The 23,005-nt window shown below is 34.4% G+C and overlaps 1 protein-coding gene across 1 annotated transcript; it reads right to left on the reverse strand.

Annotated features, from left to right (window-relative positions):
• Positions 1-249: 249 nt before the first annotated feature.
• On the reverse strand, positions 250-17,407 carry LOC117124887 (transmembrane protein 272-like). The gene is made up of 6 exons (XM_033271215.1): positions 17,354-17,407; positions 12,859-12,931; positions 7,958-8,068; positions 7,582-7,641; positions 6,945-7,151; positions 250-4,789 (listed from the first exon to the last, which is right to left on the reverse strand). Exons 3-6 carry the CDS (start codon positions 8,031-8,033, stop codon positions 4,611-4,613), a joined length of 522 nt encoding a protein of 173 aa, XP_033127106.1. The 5' UTR covers positions 8,034-8,068; positions 12,859-12,931; positions 17,354-17,407; the 3' UTR covers positions 250-4,610.
• Positions 17,408-23,005: the final 5,598 nt, after the last annotated feature.

A 23,005-nucleotide genomic window follows, 5' to 3' on the forward strand; every position in this document is an offset into this window, starting at 1 on the left:
ACATTTCATCATACATTTACCACATGTCGATTTACTAGGCCTATATCTTTAATATTCTTATGAATGTATTCCTTTTATTTTTATGAAAAGAAATACATTCACACATAAATAAAATATCTTCATTGTGTAATGTAATTTTTAAAATTATGTCATATCAGTTATCTCAAATGTGATTCATTCATTAACAGAGTATTGATATGTACAAAGCTTTAGTCGTAACAGGACAACAAATAAATACAAAATACTTGATTCATTCTCATGATTTTATTCAGTATTACAAATTTCTATCATAGAATTTAAAGAATAAAAATTCACAGATAATTGAAACATAAAAAGGGTTATTTTTAGCATGGTTCACACAGCAATTACGCGCAGATGACATCACATCATGAACATACATAGGTACACCAAGACTATATATGGGATTAGAACGGTTTTTTTTTTTGCCAAGAAAACTTGATGAGTTGACAAATAACACATTCTAATTCATGAATACGATTGCAGCTTCATACATATTAATTTCTCCTCTCGCCATGTAATGTAAGTGAAATGCCTAGACAGTAAGCTGATGGAAGGCGAGGAGGTTTTGGGACTATGTGGGGAAAGCGCAGAAAACAATCCAAACAGACACACATAGGTCACCATATTATGGAATCATAGTTTTTACAGAAAGCATCGAAAACCCTGTCTGCGTAACCCCAATGAAAAAAGTGAAAAGAAGTCACCCTATTTCAGTGTAAGCTGGGGAGGAGGTGTTACTTCAATGGTCAACTACGAGTTGTGTCATTTTGGTTGTTAACTTAAAGAAAAAAAATAACTGACTACATTATTGCTATAAAATTAAACTTGTATATATAATAATGGAAATCATTTAGACATTTTCCTGTGACCAATTAGAGGACCTTAATAAACAATCAGTAAATAAATATATAAAAGCTTTGTGTTAAACTTTATAAACTTTGTAAAATAGGCTCTAAGAAATAAATATAAAGTCAAATAGGAGTCATTGGTTATTCTCAGTTTCTATTTATAGATATTATAGTGGATGGCGCACTTATCAAAAACCAAAAATTCTCAATACATCAGCTAGCAAGCATCATGAAAAAATGTTAATTTTTAAAATACCCAGGAATTAAAAAGACCAACATATACAGTACATACATGGATTCGACAGTATAAGAAAAAATAGAGATCCCATTGACTATAGATATGAAAGAAATTCTTCCTCTAATTCTACACTCTAATAAAAATATATTGTATGTGGAAAACCTATTAAAATTAGTGTCACAAGACTGACAATATAGTATACTGTATTATTGAACTTCAACAAACTATATAGTTCTCTTCCACCTTTTATGTAAACTAAAACAAAAAATCTATCTCTACTTTTACAGATACAAAATTTACATACAGTATAAATACGGTGCCAAATATACATACAGTTTAGAAATGACCTACAATCCCAATCGAATCTAAAAATAAATGTTTTTGGTTTGAAGACCACTAGCCGCCAACACTGGGCAGCTCAGCATGTCAATGCCCTACTCAAACCTCCCAAAATTTTGGCTATTGATTTTCTAAATTTTTTTTCTAAAATCAGTCTAGCAAGAGAAGGCAAATTACAAGAAATATTTGGTTGCCTCCATTTGTTGATAACTCCTGTGTTTCCCTCAATTTTTTCCTCCCCTGTTATTGGAAATAACTACTAACAACATAGGTAAGGTGAGACCTTTTTATACTTTGTTTAGCAAACAATAATAATCATTTCAAATAAAAATAACATTTTATTTTTGGCCAATTAGTGCACCGGTCACCATGGAAATATGGAAATTTTAGAAAAAAATAAAGTTTTTCTGTAGTTTTATTATGCCCACCGTTGTATGGAAATCTCCAAAAATATGATATGTATATTTCTTCCTAATTTAATTTAACTTTAGAGCATTTAGCCATCACACTACACTGTTTACATTCACCAGTAAAATTTTATTTTTATTTTCTCCTCTGTTTGGATGATTTTAGCGAAATTATTTGCTATATAAGAAAAAAAAAATTTAATTTTTTTTTCCGCACTCTGAAGATCTTAAAAAAGAAAAAAAGGTAGCGAAACAGGGTATAATATAGTCTCACCTTATTGGGAATAACTACTAATAACATGGGTAAATAGACACATTAAAATTCTAAGCACTAGTAGGATATACAATTCTGTAGAATTCATCTATTCACACTCAAGGCACAGTAATCTTAACCTTTCATTTGTGTATGATACACAATAATAAAACAATTAATGAAGTGATAATGAATAACATAATTAGATTTAAATATGCAAATTTTAATGAATACAGGTATGTATGAAATATTTAATATGGAAGTGATTATGAATATGAATGATTTAATATGGAAGTCACAATGAATATCTATGATTTAATATGCAAATGACAATGAATATTTATGATTTAATATGCAAATAATGACGAATATGTATGATTTAACATGCAAGTCACAATAAATATGTATGACTTAATATGCAAGTCACAATGAACATGTATGATTTAATATACAAGTAACAATGAATATGTATGATTTAATATGCAAATAACAATGAATATGTATGAGATACCAATGAACTCTTATATATTGGCTCGGCTTTGCAACCTCAAGTGTCCACACTATCAAATTTTATGTAGCAAATAAATGTGACATGCCCATATTTGGGAGTAAATGACATCATCACACAAATTTGTCACAAAAACTGTTTTATGCCTATATTGTACATGGTCATGATGTCACCATGACCATACATATGTCACATATCTTTGTCAAATAAAATGCAATAGTCAGGCCAGGGCTTTCTATGTTAATTTTAACATTGAATCCCAATAAGTTTTACAAATACCGATGTCGTGTTGTTTATCTTATGATTTACAGTGATTGAATGCTTTAAAATGTGACTTTAATAATGGGGGTTATTTCTTTATGTATGCCTGTAGAAATCAGATGATCTCTTTTATCAAGAGATGCCCGAATGGGGAACCCTGAATGGAGGGCCGAAAGTGGGGCCAATCGAGACAACACTACCCAGGGGCATGCCCCTGCGAAATTTTTTGTTTTCTAGACGACCAAAGATAACCCTTAGGGGATCAATTTTTTCTTTTTTTTTCTCCATTTTTCCGGACCAGGGCCCCCCTCCCCCACTAAATCCGACCCTGTACTCATTTGCCTGCAATTAAATTGTTTGTATGAATAGTATTCAACAGGTGTTAATACAGATATACTAGTATACTCCTTTAGACCACAGATGATCCATAGAAGGGTCAAGAGATTGTGAGACAATTGACCTAGCCTTATCCCCACCCTAATCAACCCACTTTTATTTTATTGTAGTTCTGTTATTGGGTTATTTATTTATTTGGTATTTCATCATGATTTTATAATTATTTGTGTAGATAAAAATATAGACGTTTATAAAATTTCTCTATTCAGAAATTCATACAGAGTACAAGATGGTGTATAGAAAAAAGTTCAAGGTTTTATAAAAAGAAGTGAATTTATCTTTCTATACTTTAAATTTTTATATGATATTCATGATAAGTGTGTAAAATAAGGCACTGGTCCTTACAACCTAAGACCTATAAATGAGATTTTGAAGAGCTATTGTACAGAAAAGATACATATGATTTATAGGCTAAACAGAAAAAAATGAAAACCAACTGTGGAAATTGTAATGTCGCAAAATAGAATGGAAGGGAAGAAGATATGTTATGTACATTAAGCCAATGCAATACTGAATATATTGTATTTTCTCAAGGTTACAGTATATCTACTAAGCAGTAAAATTTTTTATCATAATCAGCAAATAGATCTATCTTTAACACTGTAATGTTATAATGTACTCCATGTGGAATATGAATTTCTTTGTATATTTCAACTGCAATGAGCTTGAAGGCACACCTGCCATCGCGCGCGTGTAAGCAAATTAAATGTATACAGTGGTGTGCTCTTGAATGTGTCAACTGGGGGGGGGGGGGAATCCCATCAAGTCTGATGAAGAATACAAATCAATGACCGCCTACACCCTCGGTAAGGGTCCCAAAATAAAATCGTGGGTGGGGTTAATGGAGAGACATTTTAGAGACCAAATTACTAAGGATTGGTAATCACAACGACCAGATGCGGGTTGTTCATGCTTTTTTGATAAGGGTTGTGCAAATCCCTTGCATTACCCCCTACCCCACACCACCGCATACCAAGTTCCATGAAAATACTCTCATCAATGAAGGTACTCTCATCTCTTTTTGGCCTAGATTGGGGGGAGGGGAGGGGTGGGAGTTTATCGTAATTTGGACAAATTTTGATGGAGTATTAATATATAACATGAACAGATACTGGTACTATGCTAAAGTGCAAAAAGTCTTATTTAAATAATTATTAAATGAAAAAAGTTAATAATAATAATAATTCTTTCTTATACAAGTTATTTAATATTATAAAATGTATTGAAACCCAAGACTTTGCCAACTACCAATTGATATAAAACCACATGAATTATTATGGCCTTAATAATTATAGGGTTCTCACTATCTGAGATTTGATTGGTCAATCATGACCTCTTCTTAAGCTTTGCTAGCTCCAGCGGCACAAGCAGCACAGCAGATACAGCAACAGCACAGGCCAATTATAATGTATGTGGCATTGGTCAGCCATAATGCAAAGTAGTACAAGGTCCCGTTACAGTAGTCGGTTGCCAATTCGTTGTTTGTATCAGGAGAAGTTCCGTATATCCACACATTCCCTATACATAAAGAATAATGTAATGATGGAACCAAAAATAAATACAAACAATATTTTCTGTTAAGGATTGAACTTAGCTGTGTAGCAGTGTGTTCCCTCTTAACAATATTTTCTGCTAAGAATTGAACTTAGCTGTATAGCAGTGTGTTCCCTCTTAACAATATTTTCTGCTAAGAATTGAACTTAGCTGTATAGCAGTGTGTTTCCTCTTAACAATATTTTCTGCTAAGAATTGAACTTAGCTGTATAGCAGTGTGTTCCCTCTTAACAATATTTTCTGCTAAGAATTGAAATTAGCTGTATAGCAGTGTGTTCCCTCTTAACAATATTTTCTGCCAAGAATTGAACTTAGCTGTATAGCAGTGTGTTCCCTCTTAACAATATTTTCTGCTAAGGATTGAACTTAACTGTATAGGAGTGTGTTCCCTCTTCTGAATAAAGTAGATTTAACTGAAGTATATAGGAGCCTGCTCACTCTTCTGAAGGAGTGGATCCCAATGGGGGGCTAAGGGACCATGTCGAAGAAAGCTACTCGCTTATCTATTCTGAAAATTTAATGGAACCCATCCATTTGAAAAATTCTGGATCTGCTCCTGATGATACATAATATCAATATCTATTATTATAACCTTAACTAGTAATTATTATAACAATATATAGCACCTCCCTGTTCCTATCATTGAGCTTAATATTTTCAAACAATTATTTGCTAATTTCAACTTTCATTTTCTTGTCCCATTTACGGCAATATCAGACTTCGCAAGTTAGTAAAATGCATTTCCGCAACAATGTCTTCAAAATTTCCGTAGTAAATGAAAAATTTCCATAGCACCTAATAATTTGCCTTGAGTGTAAAATATAGGTTGCTTAAATTATTGGTACAGGATAACAGCTATGGGACAGGATGAAGATTTAGGGGCCATTTTTTCTTACTTTTCACAATCATTTATCCGTAATCTGAACAGCACAAGTTGTCTAGGGACAATGTACATAAGGGTATCTTCGCACACACAGCATAAGACTGGCATAGCTTACGCCAGCATAAGCTAATCTATGGATTAAAATTCCAAAGTCTTCACACAAACAGCATTCGGTATATTAACACCGGCGTTAAACTAGTAGTAATATAGGCCTATGGGGGAATAGTTTTCAGCTTTAAATGATGTACGGGTTCTTAACAGTAGTAAAATATTTACAGTGTATCATTTAACTTTTAAATCTGTGAATTGTTTGAAGTGAACTGATATGATTACTGTATTTTAAATGAACAATTTTACTTCTGATTTTTCAGCTAGCATTGTGAACAAATTGTTGGTATTGCAGGTTTTAAATAGACAGTTTGAATAGGTTAAAATATCTTACAAAACACAATCAACAAATCATACATTATAAACTAGGTAAAATGCAATAGAAAAAGAACCCCTTTACCATTTCGTTAATAGAGAGCACAGGAAAGGGATTAAACTATCTAATCCATTGCAATCATGGTTGGTCAATCTCTTGAAATGAGGTCAAATCATTCAAGCATCACTGGCGTTAGCTCCGTGATGTTAACTAATCTGGGGTCTGCAGGTAGCGTTAATAACGCCATGGAGGTGGCGTTCTGAGTGGCGTGAGTAACACCACGGCCTAGTTCACACACAAAGGCATACGGTACGCCAGGCTCACGCCGTGTATGTGAACATACCCTAAAGATCTTGATGGAGAAGTCATTGTTTAGACCTGTCTATTTATGGGTTAAAAGCCTACGATAAAATTTCTGTAGTATTTTTGTCTATTCCATATGTCCATAATTAGGCAAAATTTTTGCAGCAACTATGAAAGTTCCATACTAATAGAGAAGTCTTCAATATGATTACCCCCTCGCAATGTATTTTTTTTTGTGTAGTTGGGTATGCCACTTTACCTACATGTTGCGCCTCTCAACCCAGGGGTACATGTGGGTACATGTGGGTACCTGGTAGGTTCAAATTCCAAAGTGTGTCAGGAATAGCTATGTATGAGGGCCACGTCGGAACAAGTTTTTGAATTTTGAAGAGTAATGTTTCATTGTGCGTTTTATTACATCAAGCATCATCATTATGGGATGTCATAACATTATGGGATGTCATTAAATGAGGCAAAATATCCACAGTCTTATTTCACTATCTACTCACCACAAATAAACCAGGCAAAGAGAAAGCAGCCAATCAGGTGGCTACATGCTCCTTGTTTTGATGTTTGTGTCTCTTCCCCTTCTTCTCGCCTCCTGGTGAATCGTTCGCAAAGGTCGATCAAGTTTTTGACCACCGTGAAGGCTCCCCCTACTATGAGATATATCGGAATAAACTTCTGTGCAGGGCAGTCATCTTTATACATTGCTCCTAGAAAACATTGAGAGAAAAACTGGATGATTTAATTTTCTGTTCTAGGTTAACTGGTTGACCAATAAAACATATGATTACTTTAACCAATCAAAATACTTGGTTGCTTAACCAGTCAGAATGCTTAGTTGCTTTAACCAATAATAATAATAATAATAATAATAATAATAATAATAATAATAATAATAATAATCATGTACTTTCTATTTATGGATACTGCAATAAACTGACTATGTTGTTTTAATGATTTATAATATATAGTTGCTTTTAACCAATCAAAATCAAACATATTATTTGTTAAGGCAACTAAACAGTTAAATTGAAAAGCAATTAAACACTTCGACTGGTTTAATCAAACAGAGATTTTGATTGGTTAAAACTTCAAATTCTGACTTTCAACCAATCATTCAGATTTTGAATGTTAACTTACCAATGACAATCATAGTGATCGGGATCGCCAGGATTAATGCCATGATAATGGTACAACATACTGTGGAATAAATAATCATCATCAACTTAATCATTATAATCATAATCATCATCATTATTATGATCATCACCTTAATCATACTCATTATAATCAACATAATAATCATCCTCTTAATCAAAGTAATCATCATCTACCTCTTCATCGTCACTGTCGTCATTGACATTATTATCCTCTCATCTACATCCTCTTCATTATCATCATCCTTCTCACCATGTCTTTTAAATATAATTGTCTCTATTGTCGTTACCACTATCGTCGTCATCCCCATCATCCTTAATTATATAACATAAACATTGTTTTTGAGTACAAATCTTACGTGTGTTTAGCAATATCATGATAACTTTTACAAAAAAGTCCACTATCCCAGAAGAACCGGCCTTCGCCTCTTTCATCTCGCCAAAAATGGACTGATATGAGGGCGGTGCATCTAAAACAAAAAAAAAACCCAAGCGATTATATAAGCAGGGATTCATAGTGGGCTGCACAAATAGTTTTGTTATTTGATGTTTATGAAACCATCTTCCTATTTACAAAACTCAGGGAATGAATACAGAAATTTTCTCTTGAAGAGCCTAATGATAATATTAATACTAATAATTGTATAGTTTTATTGTATTACAAGGCTGATATCCTGAAGGGTGCTTCTACAATAAATCAAACGTTCCTTTTTAAAATTCTATAATTAGAAGGCGCTCTATTGTCAAATAGTAATAATAATAATAATATGTCGTTCTTATATAGCGCTTAATAATAATAATAATAATAATAATAATAATAATAATAATAATATAATAATGATCATAGCGCCTTTTCCTCAGAGTTACAAAATGCTGGTATCATACAAATGAATCTTAAATCTGCTCAAAAATACTGGCCATTTAAAACTATTTTTATTTTGATTTAATAAATTATATAAATTAAAATGGTGACTTTTTAAAAATTCCCTTTAAATCAATCTCTTATTTCTTTAAGCGTCTTGAACGACCTATTAGGGCGCCGTTATACAGATACAATTACATTATATTTTCTATTTATTTTTAAAATATTATTTACTTTTTTATATATAATCTGTGGTCTGACGCTCTACAAATATCCTACCATTACTGTTACCATTCTATAATAATATCCTATATAATGCGTAATCTTCAGTAAATATTGGCAGGGAGACAATCCATATATCATATAGTACAATATGTAATAATACAGCTGTGCAAGATATAATGCATTAATATAAAACATACTCTGTATAATTAATAATTGAATAAAATTATAATTGTACAGTACTAGAGAAACATATGGTTAATACAGTATAGTAGAGTGTGTAGACCTGCTGTTAACACTTAAATATGCAGTTGTATTATTACAGTCATTGATTCAATTCATTTTCTAACAGATATACATCATCCTGTACACAAAGATGTCATTAGAAAACACTGTACATTCATAAATATTACTATATACAGTACTGTATCAGTACCTATCATAAATAATAATGTTTCTACAAACATAAAACTGTACTAGTCTATACATCTGTGTTTCACAAGCTTTTAGACGCACGACCCAGTTTGGAAATTCAGACAGGAATTGCTATTATCCAGACAAGCCTATTCAAAGAGCTACTGTACCACAGAACTACAGTTGTGCAACATTTTGGGACTGGTAATAAAAATCAGATTAAACTAAATGCATAAACAAAAGTAAATATTATGTATTACAATTAAAGTATAATGCCCCATTGTACTTTGTTGTATCATTCCAAACAGATACAGACAGATGGCTTCATTAATTTGATAAAATAACATGTTTCAAATTATCATAATGCTTACACAACTGTATATTAAAGAAGTTTACCAATTTTATACACTCATTTATACATAATACTGCATATAATTTTAAAAATTAAGAATCTTACACGCATTCGCTACATAGACGTTCTAAACTAAATCTGCCACACACCTGGCACATCATCTCAAATAAAGTTCAGAGCATACATAACAAACAAGCACAAGATGCATAATGCCAAAAATTTGATATTATAAAAAATCGGTAAACAGAATTGGGCAAACAGATTGTAGCGACTTCTGACGAGACTTTATGACCAGTGGCGGACCGTAGGGTAAATTGCAGGGTCCATAATTGATAAAATCATAATACGGGATTACTACATTCTTCTTAATCCACTCACAACAACAAACCCTATTTCATCTTCAGCAAAAGAGGGGAATACAATATTCCCTTTCTGAAAGCTGTAAACCCGGGCACTCGACGGTCATCAGTTGACGCGATTCTACGAAGAACATAATGCTACGACGCGGGTGTAATGGACCGTTTTTTACGACGATCCGTTCATGTCTGCATGATCTAATTCACGGGTGGGCAAAGTGCGGCTCGACAGTGAATTTTAATTTTTTTTTTTTTTGTAGTCTGCAAAAACAAATTATAAAAACCCTACAATACTGTATGTAGGAAACGCCTTGTTTTTACAGCCCGACACTGATCATCTGTAAAAGTATTAAAACTGAGAATAAATTGGTATAAAAGCAGTGTATGAAAGCTTTGGGAAGCAAACTGGAATCATCAAAATATGGGTGTAGCACTCAGTGTTGAAGCCCCATTCCCGGCAAAATTTCACTAAAAATGACTTTTTTTAGAAAATATGCATTTGCATTACTCCAATTATTATAAATCATGGAAAAATATTGGCATGAATTTTAGTTTTACGCAAAAGAATAAAAAAAATGAGAAATAAAGACTATTTCTCATAAAATATTACCATTTTCTCGACGAATTCATCGTTACTAGGCAAATTCAGAGGTTGTAGATCGCATCCACTGGAATACTCTCGCTTTTATGTATACTTTATACAGTCAATAAAGTGTGCCCTCTCTAATGAGATTACTTTTTGTACTTCGCATCTCGCTCAATGCGGTCGTTCGGTTAGGCTGAGATATGTTTGTTTAAGTGTCAAAATCTCAGTCAGAATCAGTTTTTTAACAAATTTGAAATAATTCATATGAAATATAATATTTCACAAGTGTCAATACTAGCAACGGAAAATATCATGTTGGCCGTTTTTATGTGTGATAACAGAACCTAAAATTGAGGTAAGGCTAGGCCTAGCCAGCAGCGTTGGATAGGCTAATGTTTTCGGCGCCTACAACATTTCTTCTCACGACCTATCGCAAAATCAACATGAAAAATTCATCCGCATTTATTTTTTGTGTGGAACACAAAAAATCAAATTTCAGTCTTATTTTACATTTTTTTCATTCTTAGGAATGTCTAAATTCAGTTAAACTAGCAATTCCGTAATATATTTATAAATCTTTATAACATTATACAAAAATTAGATTTTTCTTAAAAATTGAAATTTTGCCGGGAATGGGGCTTTAAATATAAAAAAATTCACTTTGGCCCTCTGACCGAATTTATGCCCACCCGTGGTCTAACGCATACAGGAAGTGGAGTTGGATTCATTGTATGATACGACTGTCGTATTGAGTACCCGCCTAAGGCCCATTCCTACTGACTGATATGAGAATAATAGGTGACACATACAATGTAGTACAAGGCCAGTAACATTACACAACACACAATTGTTTTATACAAATAGGATTGCATAAATTTGTCTTTGTCTATTACTGTACAATCTCTGGTGTGCCTACTGTGTCAATGTCTGTGTAGTCCAATTAATTTGGTTATATCCAAGTCATAATGGTTGTAACGGTTACAACCATTTAATTACCTGTGAAAAGGAGGATGAGATAAAGACATATATATCTGAAATAGATGTTTCTGTATTGTCATTTTGCACTCAATGGAATTAACTGGCATGGCACCAGGCCAAATAAAGCCCCCACAATTGCCGGGCAGAAAAAAAAGTCTTTCCTCTGTTACGATGTGCAATCAATGACATTGCATAGCATGGCGCAATGCCAACTAAAAACCCCATGATTGTCAGCCGGAAAAGAAGATTCTCTCAAGATGTGCTGGTTGAAAAAAACAAACATGTTTTGAAACCACAATCATCAACATACAGTACGTCAATGTCATACCCACTTCAAATTGCAAAAATGTCATTTATTTGGCTATAAAACAAAAGTAAACTGTAATTATAAGACAGGGAGAAGAGAGTAGACTTTAACAAAAAAATGCTGGTTGATGGAATAAGTATATTTAGAAGCCTTAACCTTAACATACAGTACCAACCATGGATTCTAAATACCCTCTCAATATTCATACATCATAAAGTTGTTTTGCAAAGGAAATCTTTGGATAAACCACAATGAAACATCAATATTTTGTTATTACAGTATGTGGAAGGTCGACAAGATTTTCTATAGAAGTGCTGGTAGGAATATAGTTTGGAGATACTGCAGCAACCACAACAGTATCAGTATCAGAGGTGTAACGCCATGTGCTCTTGTGCAGCTGTCCACAGGGCTCCTGGGCATTAGGAGCCCTGAAGTTTTCCCTAGCCACATGGTGATCAATTTTTGTTGATACATAACAGCATAATGTGTCTCTGACATCGACTGTATATCATATTATATCCAGTGGCGAATTAAAGAGGGCACCTATATAAGTCTGTGAGTGCCATTTCTGGCCATTTAGAGGTGCCGTAATCATAAATTTTTTTGCCTCAGCCCCAAACATGGTGGGGTTGAGGTGGTATTGACACTTTATTAATGAAAGTTTTGCCACTCATTTATTTTGTCAATGCAATAACAAACATTAAAAAACGAGCACATATAAAATCCCACAATGGAATTGGCAACCGGGACACAAAACGCCCCTTCCCCCACTCTCGGAAAGCTACAACATTCTCACTATGAACTATGCTTATTTTAAAAGGAACTGAATCAATTATTTTGGAAGCTTGAATACAAATTGGTTTCTATAAATATTTTAGTCATCATACCATATTCAAATTAAGTTCCGTTATTGATACAAAAATTTAATAGTTGGCTAGCTTATAGTGCAGGATAGAACAACCTTCGTACAATGAACCTAATTATTATTAAGAATAATTGAATTTTTTTTTTTTTTTTTTTTTTGAAAAATTTCAATAGTTGGTTTACCGCACATTGCAAATCCACTGTGTGTAGTTTTCAGGCAGATAACTGCAGGATGGTTAGTACAGTATTTTTCGTTTAGATTTTTTCCCTTATATTATTTTATATTAATTACAAAATTATACTTTTACAAACTATTTACCTTTTTGTATTTGATCATAGGCTGGCGGTGCCGTCTGTTCTGTTCCATAGCTTGGTGCTGGATTTTCTGGATCCTGTTAAACATCAAAAGAAAGATTAATTTGGTTTTACCGAACCAAGTTTAACAGGTAAACCGTTAACCGGGTTAAATAAGGTCATGATGTCATCACATCACAACAAATATACAGTAGGTACATCATGACTATATGGGCACATCTTGAATATTGGCACATCATGACTATCTGTATGGGCACATTATGACTCTGTATGGGCACATCATGACTATATGGGCACATCATGACTATATATGGGCACATCATGACTATATATGGGTACATCATGACTATATATGGGCACATCATGACTATATATGGGTACATCATGACTATATATGGGCACATCATGACCATATATGGGCACATCATGGCCATATATGGGCACATCATGGCTATATATGGGCACATCATGGCTATATATGGGCACATCATGGCTATATATGGGCACATCATGACTATATATGGACACATGACTATACATGCGCATACCATGGCTATACATGGACACATCATGACTATATATGGGCACATCATGGCTATCACATCATGGCTATATATAGTTACATCATGGCTATGGGCATAAAACAGTATTTGATAGTGTGGATGGAGTTTTACATTTAACATGATTCTTGTGTAACATTTTGCCTTGTGTGAAACCAGGTTTCAGACTTACCCCGGTATTCTTAAAACCAACTTTAGTCATCGTTCGAGCAAAAACTTACATCACATTGAATACTTAAAACGAACTTCAAACTAGCACTATGACTAAATGACGTGAACGTCAACTAAAATGATACCTCGGCAGGCTGATTTTTTCAGTCAGCCTAGGGTCAGGCTAAATCGCTGACGTGAAACATTTACCCCAATAAAAATGTTATTTTTGTAACTCACGATAGAGTGAATAGAATAAAAACGATTGTACAAGTATGTCTGATGTATCATCGGTATGTTCATCTACTATTAAAATTAGCCCTATTCATTGGTAGTTTGATAGTCGTTGCTTGCCAGCCATTTTCAGCTGAACTAAAACTAGGACTTCATTTAGCTGATAGTTAAAACTTGGACTACGTTGTTTATGAAAACAAATCAAAGTTGAAGTTGCAGCTAGGTTCGACTGAAGTTCGTTTTAAAAATACGGGCGCTAGTAAAAGAAACACCAGTTTGATTTAGCATTAACATGAACGTATAATACAGTAATATTCAAATACAGGAAATTCCTCCATAGTATATTAAGAAGAGAAGAGGAAAAACACTCAAAGTAAGATCTAAAACACAAACCACATAATGAACAACAAAGGAAATAAATTATTTTACCCCGATGGTGAGCAAAAAATGTTGCAAAATACATACACATGTGACATAAATATTGGTGGTTAACACCACCAATACACATTACACATTATGACAATGATATCATTGAAGATTAGCAAACATGGGTAGAATATTACAGTATTTCTGAATAGTAACAATTTTGTCTGCACTAATAATAAAATTCACTATATTAGTACATATTTCTTAAGCTTGCAATGATTTTAACCACCTTATGATACAGCACTTTAATTAACTTATAATGAATATTCATGTTATTTTTCATTTTCACTACAGGATTTTGTTTGTATAATTTACTATATTGAAAATTAGACTAATAAATTATTTTCTTTGCCAAATAAAAGATGCATACTTAATTTCCTAACATTTAATTTACTTAAACCAATTACAAAAAAAAAGTCCCTACATAGACTACATTTAAGATAGCTCACAAACAGACATCAAATAATGAAAAACAGTTCAACTTTTGCAATATAATTATGAAAAATATTTTACACTTAATCAATGGACAGAAAACCAAGAAAATATGGTAATTGAGAAGTGAGCTTCATGGCATTTATTATCCAATACATATAGATCAGTGAGTACATTTTAATAATAGAATGCAGAATTTGCATAACTGTAGGCTAAGCGTACTTTTATTGGTATGTTATAATAACTCCTTCCTTGTTCAACCCTTTAAATTTACATTCAAATGAATGCCAAGTAGTCCCAATCACCCAGTCTTGCTATGGCCCAGACAATTCAATAATACAAGTTGAATCACCAAAATGTCTGGAATAACAAGTCTAGGACTTTTTGTAATAAAAAATTCTGAAGATAATTGGTAATTTTGAGCTCCATATGGCATTTATCATCCAATACATATTGCCCAGTATGTATGTTGTAGTATACATTTTATTAAGTACAATACAGTAGGTCTACTGCTGTGATAAACTTATTACATAGCTACTTTTATTTGGTCTGTTTATTTTAGTTACTCCCACTTTAGAATTGTCAAACCTCTGTAAATTTACATAGTCAAAAGAATGTAAAGTATACCTCAATCACCCAGCCTCACTATGGCCCGCAGGTAATTCAATAATACAAGTTGAATCATCAAAATGTCTGGAATAAACTAAGCCTAGCACTTTTTGAATTATTACAGTACATTGGTACACTGGTTGATTTGGGTCTCTTTGCATAAATAATGGTTACGGTTCAAAAATAATACCCCTTTCTTTAATGTACAAACAAAAGCAATATCTCAAAATTGTTTGTGTGCTGGAAGACGTTTGGTGAGGCGAACGAAAAAATACAAGAAACAGTGTTCATTAACTGTTCATTCATAAGTAGGCCTACAGAATATACACAAAAATAAATGAATGATAAAATTAAGGAATGGTGTGGTTCAAGTAATATGAGCCTATGGTGTCCTCTTGGCAACCCTCTGGACACTCCATGATTTGTGATATTTCTATGCCGAATATAAAATGAATAAATAAACAAACAAAAAAACAATAAATAAATAAATATAGACATTGCATAATTTATGCAATGAACAATATAAACTATAACTTTAAAAACATTCACATAGACATACCATAGAGGAAAACCCAGACAAGCAGGATTATGCAATGATAAATATTTATGAAACATTTATTCGAACTAATGATAAAAACAGTATTTAGCTTCCTTGGGAAAAAGATAAGTAGCTTTTCATTCAATGTTCACAATTTAAAAATTAGATAACCATAACCATTCAGCTATTGTACCGATAGAGAATATATGCATACCAGTAGTTCAGTGGTGTATCTAGGATTACTAACTTTTGGGGATTGTTCAAAGGGTAGGTACTATAGGATGTGCAAAGGGTAGGTACTGTAGAACAATGATGATTAAATGAGGGGGGTTTTAATTGTCAAAAAAATTGTTGAATATGATACCTTTAGCATAATTTTTCTAGTTTGGGGGTGATAGAATGGAAGGGGCATGGTTTGAGAGTGCCAAAGGCAGCACAAGCTTTTTTTTGGGGGGGGGGGGGAAATACGTTCCCCACATGCCAGATATACAGCACTGGTGAACAAGTGATATGCACTTCTTCATCTCTACAGTAGTACTTCATGCATCAAGTAAGCTTACTCAAAATTTACTGCATGCTTCACAATTGAGAAAAAAGATGATGACTGCATTTCAAACATGATTTCATTCCTTTCCATGTATTTTAAGTTGAATCATTTAACTTTCCCTAGGCCTGTTTAGGGTGGCAGATATTTTGTAACCTTTGACTTTCAAATCTTGCTACCAACATTCCATAACCATGCAAAAATCACCTATAATTTACAATTATTATAATTATTACAGTGGTTCCTCATGGTAAGCCCTTCAACACAAAATTGGGTCACTTTTTTTTAGGGGTGGGGGAGGGGGAAGATTGGACTTAGTAACAAAATTGGGCTACTGTAAAGAGTAGGGGATGGGCTTATACCTGAGATGGGCTTACAGATAGTACATGAGGAACTACTGTATAGCATATATATCAATATATTAAATAATTATTATTGATTGACTAACTGTTAACTGATTGATTTGGAATTCCAGGTCGTGGTTACAAAATGTCAAACACCCTGACTGTACAATACTTTAGTACATGCAGTAGTTGGCTATAGGGATGTCCACACCAGACCACTGTCTTTGTACAATCAATGTACTAGTTTCATACCAGAATTGTAGTTATAGCATCAGAAATAATAAATTTTCACCATGGTTTTGTTTTTATCCAAAGAAATTTTAATTGCCGGAGTCTTGCCCAAGCATGCAGACAAGTGGCGGATCCAGGAATTTGAAATGGAGGGGGGGGGGATTTTTAGAGATAGAGGGTCCACACACCTCAGCCCCACCATGGTTGGGGCTGAGGCAAGAACATTTATGATTTATGGCACTTCTGGATTGCTGAAAATGGCACATAAATTTGATTATAAATATATTTCCAGGGCTTAAACTTGGTAAGATGAGGTGGTACAGTAGTTAAAATGATAAGGAGAGTTTACTGTATAATATGATGAATATAAATGAAAATATGTAGGGATTTAATACTGCAATATTGAAGTATGCTTGAGGACACGAACTCACCGTCTGTTGTTCTGTTTGGCCATCGGATTCTAGAATGGATTTCTAAATTTGGAAAAACAAATCACAGTATGTAAACCTAGTCAATTAGTCTGCTAAGCCAGGCTCGCACGAGAGCTGTCGTGGCGTATCTAGGTGTGTGGGGGAAGGCGCTCATCCCTCCGCTTCATCTTTGCGCCCCGCCATCAGCACCAAATTTCAAGACTTCTAGATACGCCACTACAGTCACCAAATGACGCCGTGTTATCAGGCGGTCTTAGCAGAGATGACAACATTGGCTACTTTAAACCATGGAGGTATTATTGAGAAGGAGATCACTCGAAAAAGCTACGCGCACACAGCGCTATGCAAATGAACCAAGATCAAAGCTGCCGCAGCGCATGAAGAACGTTTACGCGATACCTTTGACATCCCATGTGTTCCCCGCCATCAAATTTTCAGCAGGCATAGTTTACCAAAAAATTGAACATGGCGAAATGGAGAGCACCTTCTTTTTTCGATGCGCACTACATACAGTCAATCACTATCTCTCATAAAATATCAAACATATTAATATTTTCCACCAAAAAAAGTTTCAAATTTAATGGAACATTTACATAACCTTAAAAAGTATAGTATTACCATAAATTGGCCAAAATTCGTTAATTCTAATTTTAACAGATATTAATTAATAAATGATTGAGGATTATAATAAACTAAGTCATTTTAGGGTTAACGAGGGTTAACTATTCGAAAAATCAATCCAAAATCTGAGTATTTTTCAGTTTTACGCTGACTTAGCTTTATAGTCTAACTAATCAATCTTTAGACAAAATTATAATGAACACAGAAGTAATTTTAACATAAATATTTTACGGAATCCGTTCCTGAAATATACAAATAATAACATACCAAAAGTCCAAAAAAATCTAATCAGGGGAACATTGTTCATTACAAAGATATTTAATGGGTTAAAATCAAACGCTTTATTGCACAACTGCTCTGCTGGAAGCGTATAAATGCATGTCGTTGCCAAGTTGTTGCTAACGAAAAAATGTGAATTATAGGGTAATACGCCCACACGCGATGCAAAAGCGGGGAACACATGGGTTTGTCGCGTCAAAGGGAACTGTTGCCGAGTGATCTCCTTCTCAATAATACCTCCATGTTTAAACATAGTACGTGTTGGGCTTTCCATACTGTAAGCTTACACTGTCGGCCAAATACCAGGGAAAGACTTTTAATGTTAAATTATGAACCTTGACTTCTGATGATTAGGCCTAAAAAAATGTTATGTTGGCGTAACCCGACCAACCTTAAACAAAATCAGCCAACCCTAGACATTTTTGTAAATTTCATGATACAAGTTTAAGTGAGCAAATTTGGCGTGGGCGGGCATCACTCAAAATGATTCAAAAGTGGTCCAGGGGAAAAAAAAAAAGGCAATTATGATAAAAATCCCATAAATCGTATACAATGGAGGTGCTTCACTTTCGATAGATCAAAAAAGAATGAGGAAGTTGCATGGTTGCTGGGCCGCTTGTGCTTGGTACCAAGAGTCGACTGTTCTATTATTTTTCGAGGGGTGTTTCTCTTGTGAGAAAGAATAGGCAATTAGTTGGTTTATCCAGGTAAGTATTCATGAAGTAGACTATGACAATTTAGGGCTTTATAAAGGCTTATTTAATTGATTTTATAGTCTACTAACATAGAAAATACATAATTTTTATCTCCCTGACAAATTAAGGTTTTTCTTCCTGACACCAGGGGTCAGATCTTACCGACGGGGGGCCTTCCCCACCCCGGCTTTCCCCCTGACGCCACCCCTAAGTTCATGGACTTTGCTGAATATTGGCATTAAAACAATACAAAAAATATCCTTACCTACCTACCCTGTCTTTTGGGGCTGTTATGAAAAACATTTTTTTTTCTTTTTAGGCCAGTGCCTTATATTTTACAAAAAGTTTGGTTCAGGATTTATTATACCTTATTATTATACTTTATATTACTTTATTTATATACTTTATATCATTCCTTTAAATAAAATAACGCACATCTTTGCTCGCAAACAAACTATAGTTCATGCGTAGTGTCCTTTGTTGAATTGCCTTGTTTAAATACACCTTCAAAATGTAATGTATATAAGCTGCTATTTAAAATGTCTTTCCAATTCTTCCTCCCTTTAATATCTATTTTTATAATCTATAAAGTTTGTTGGAATAAATTTTTTCAATAGAATTCACAGCAACAACAGACCAGTTGCTCAGAATCCCTAGTAAAATTTTACTACACCTCTTGAACAAAAGGCCTTCCTATTGGACATACTTGGAATGTTTTCTTTGCACTTTCTGTAGTGCTACTATTTGGACTGATGTTTAAACACCAGAATGTTACAATTAGAGCTGTAGTCTCACCAAATACGACAATGACTTCATCACTGAATACAATAAAATACTTGCTATCAAAATAACAATATTTTGGTTGCAATCCCAATGCATTCGTGGTCTAAAATTAGAGTTTGGGCCATCCTTGGCCATAACCTGCGGGCATGTGTGTGTCTACTGTTTAACATATTTTTTTTGGCTACCCCTGGGGCAGCAGACACAAAAATTATCTTTGTGAATCCTACCAGTGGTTTTTATTCCGCTTCTGCCCCCCCCCCCCAACAGACTCTCTAGTCGGTCCCTTTGTTTTGACCCCGCTGTTGGACTCATCAGCAAATTTCTGGAGCCACCCCTGCATCTGGCATGTCAGTGAATAATGTAAAGAGTACAAACAAAAGGTGTAGGCCTACCTGTGCTTTACATTTTACATTTTTTTTTTTTTTTTAATGTACCGTTATTTATTGCCTAACGACGGAGGTACTTATACCTCCTTGGTCTAACGTGTGCCACTGTGCTATAAAAGTGTTTCCAATATATATTGTACAGTATTTTATTGTATCTAAAAAACTTTTGTTAATCAGGAAGGTACGTAATGCCATTTACCGTACCTTTAGCAAAACGAAGTAGAAATACGGTACCGTATCTCTAGCCACGGCATTAATGAAATATTACAGAAAATGTATGTTCTGATTGCACATGTCGCCATGGCAATGTTAAGTATGAATAATGATGAAATTTGGCACATTTTATCTTTTGGAATTGTCACTACAGACAAAGGTGAATTTAGTTTGCAAAGAAAGAATGTCTGGCCTAGGCCCCTACAGCAGAAAGCAAGAAGAGATGCAACTTAATTGAAGATGACCTAATTGATCTTGTTGTGCTTTACAATCACAACCCACAGAATTCGCATTATGATTTAAGAGGCCTGGCCTAGGCCTCTACTACTAGTAGAGATATTATAATGCCTAGACTTCTCCACTTGGTCATCCACACAACGTTTACAGACAGCCTCACCAACCCAGAGAGCATTAACAATGCACAGTCAGTGACAATTTTTAAGAGACAACTGAACTGAAAACCTGTTTATGTTCTGTAAAGCATTCCGAGACCATTTTTCTATTTTGACCTGGCCCCTGGTTGGAATTTTGTTTTCTTTTCGATTTCATTCGATGTACAGCGCTTAGAGGTTTCCTGACATTAGGTGCTTTATAAATCCAGGATATTATTATAATTATGATCAATTTGACATAATATAATATAATAAGCCTTAAGTTATCTTTTAAATAAACTCTCGGCGTCCAATCGGCTAAAGGGGTCCGGGTAACAGGCCAAGATTAAGCGTTTAGTACAAGTACAAACGAAGGTACGGTACATGATTAGAATCAAATATAGAATTTAAGCTAACAAAAACAACATATCCAAAACAAGTCTACGTTATATTAGGCCTATATTGAAAAAAAAAATGTAAACTTTTTAAAAATTCGGCCAAATATATTTTGGCCGTGACTTTTCAAACGTTACGGCCAGGCAAATTTTTATACGGCCAAATTTTAAGAATCTGGCCGTCAAAAAGGCCAAATGGCAACCCTGATTAAGTCCCTGGATGCAAAAAAAACCAACAAAAAACAGTATAATACGCCCTCTACAGCTTAAACATTGGGCACATTCGACTCTGATATCGATTCATTTCGTTGAGTACAGTATTTTTTCGACTGGTTCGTATTAATAGCCTTCGTTGACAACGTAAATTAACGTATTATCAGAGTGCGTTAATCAGCGTAAAGTTATCCACGTGACCAAATCAAACACGGCCGATTGGTCAGTATAAAAACAACATTGCATTAATATAATTTAGATTAAATTTCAGAAAATGAAATGTATATGTTTACCAACATGAAGGTCAAAAAATAATTGGAGGTTAATAGAATTCAAAAACTGGACGAAACATTATTTTACGAAAAAAACCCATATATTGCCACGAGCCGAAGCAATCTTGATTACGCAGCGCAGTGGCGGATCTATGATTTAGCAATGGGAGGAGGGGGAGGGATGATGCAATTTGCGAAGCACCAGCACGGGTGGTGGGGTTTTTGGAAAGAGCACAGATTTGTTTCAAAAGGTGAGGGGGAACATTTCGTGAGTCCACACCCACCATGTATAACACCCTTTCGCTAAAACCTGGGTCATTTATGCAGTTCATTTCAACAATTTTCAGACATCTTCTTGACTTACGAAATTATTACATTTCGGACGAAAAGTGAGGAGACCACCAACCCCACCTCCTTAAAATATTTAGGGACGTGTTCCACTCTCCCCCATTGAGCATGGGTTTTGGGAGGGCAGTCCTTTCCAACTGATTGTTGGGAATTAGTAGACGGCTAGACGCTTTTGGATATCTGAAAAGAAGTTAAGCTTAAAATAGAAGGTGTATGCTAATATCTCTATGGTTTTACGAGAGTAAGCCTAGCCTACTACAGTAACATGTACGGTATACATGGGAAGCACACACACAAAACGAGTGACCATTTTTTTTTCACGGTCACCGAAAAAGGGTGGCTAGCCACAATTCTCCCCCTCCCTCAGTGGCGTAACAGGCGGGGGGACCCCGCAAGTGGCAGACTGCCCCCTCTAACGGTTTTTGCCGGGCTGATCAAGCAGTCGTACCGGGCTGGGTAATAAGAGAAAAGAAAGACGGGAGAGGGAGGGAAAGATAAAGAAGGAGAAAAGGAAAGGAAAGGAAAAAGGAAAAGAGAATGAGAAAAATAAAGACAAGAACAAAAAGGAAGATACCATAATGACCAGACTCACAACACCCTGCAACCAACCACTTCTCCACATCAAAAAGTGTCCATATTTTCCGCAGTGGCGTAACCACCCCTTGAAGATGCCCTTTTAACCCCCTGAAAGTGCCTAAAAATCTAAAAATTTCCCACGCTTCGCGGGCATTTCTTGTTACAGTAGGTCAATTTCCTCTAAAAATTTCACATTTTCGGAAGTTTTTATCAATTCCGACGACATTAGAATTAAAAATACAAAAAAATTTCGCACGCTTCGCGCGAATTTTTTACGGTTTGATTTCTAAGTTATTTAAACACAAAATAGTCCCAAACTCAAGAAAGAAAATTTAAGATAGATCGTTTTACCTAAAAGAAGGGCCTCAATGTGTAATGATGGTGAAGAAATGTGTTTCTAATAAATAAAGCCATAATGAAAAAGCTTATATTCAGTTTAAAAAAAAACATTTTTGAGGGCGAGAATTTGTGCTTGTCCTCCCTTTTTCCTTCTAAGTAAA

The sequence above is a fragment of the Anneissia japonica genome, unplaced genomic scaffold, assembly GCF_011630105.1.
Source record: "Anneissia japonica isolate Jap-2015-1 unplaced genomic scaffold, ASM1163010v1 scaffold1881_len754168_cov175, whole genome shotgun sequence".
NCBI lineage: Eukaryota > Metazoa > Echinodermata > Crinoidea > Comatulida > Comatulidae > Anneissia > Anneissia japonica.

Excerpts from the sequence above, each read along its gene's own strand:
- LOC117124887 (XM_033271215.1), bottom strand. The coding sequence starts at position 8,033 with ATGAAAGAGGCGAAGGCCGGTTCTTCTGGGATAGTGGACTTTTTTGTA. Across the intron at positions 7,642-7,957 it reads CATGATATTGCTAAACACAC|TATGTTGTACCATTATCATG; the intron begins GTAAGATTTGTA and ends TTTATTCCACAG. Across the intron at positions 4,790-6,944 it reads CTTTGCCTGGTTTATTTGTG|GGAATGTGTGGATATACGGA; the intron begins GTGAGTAGATAG and ends CTTTATGTATAG.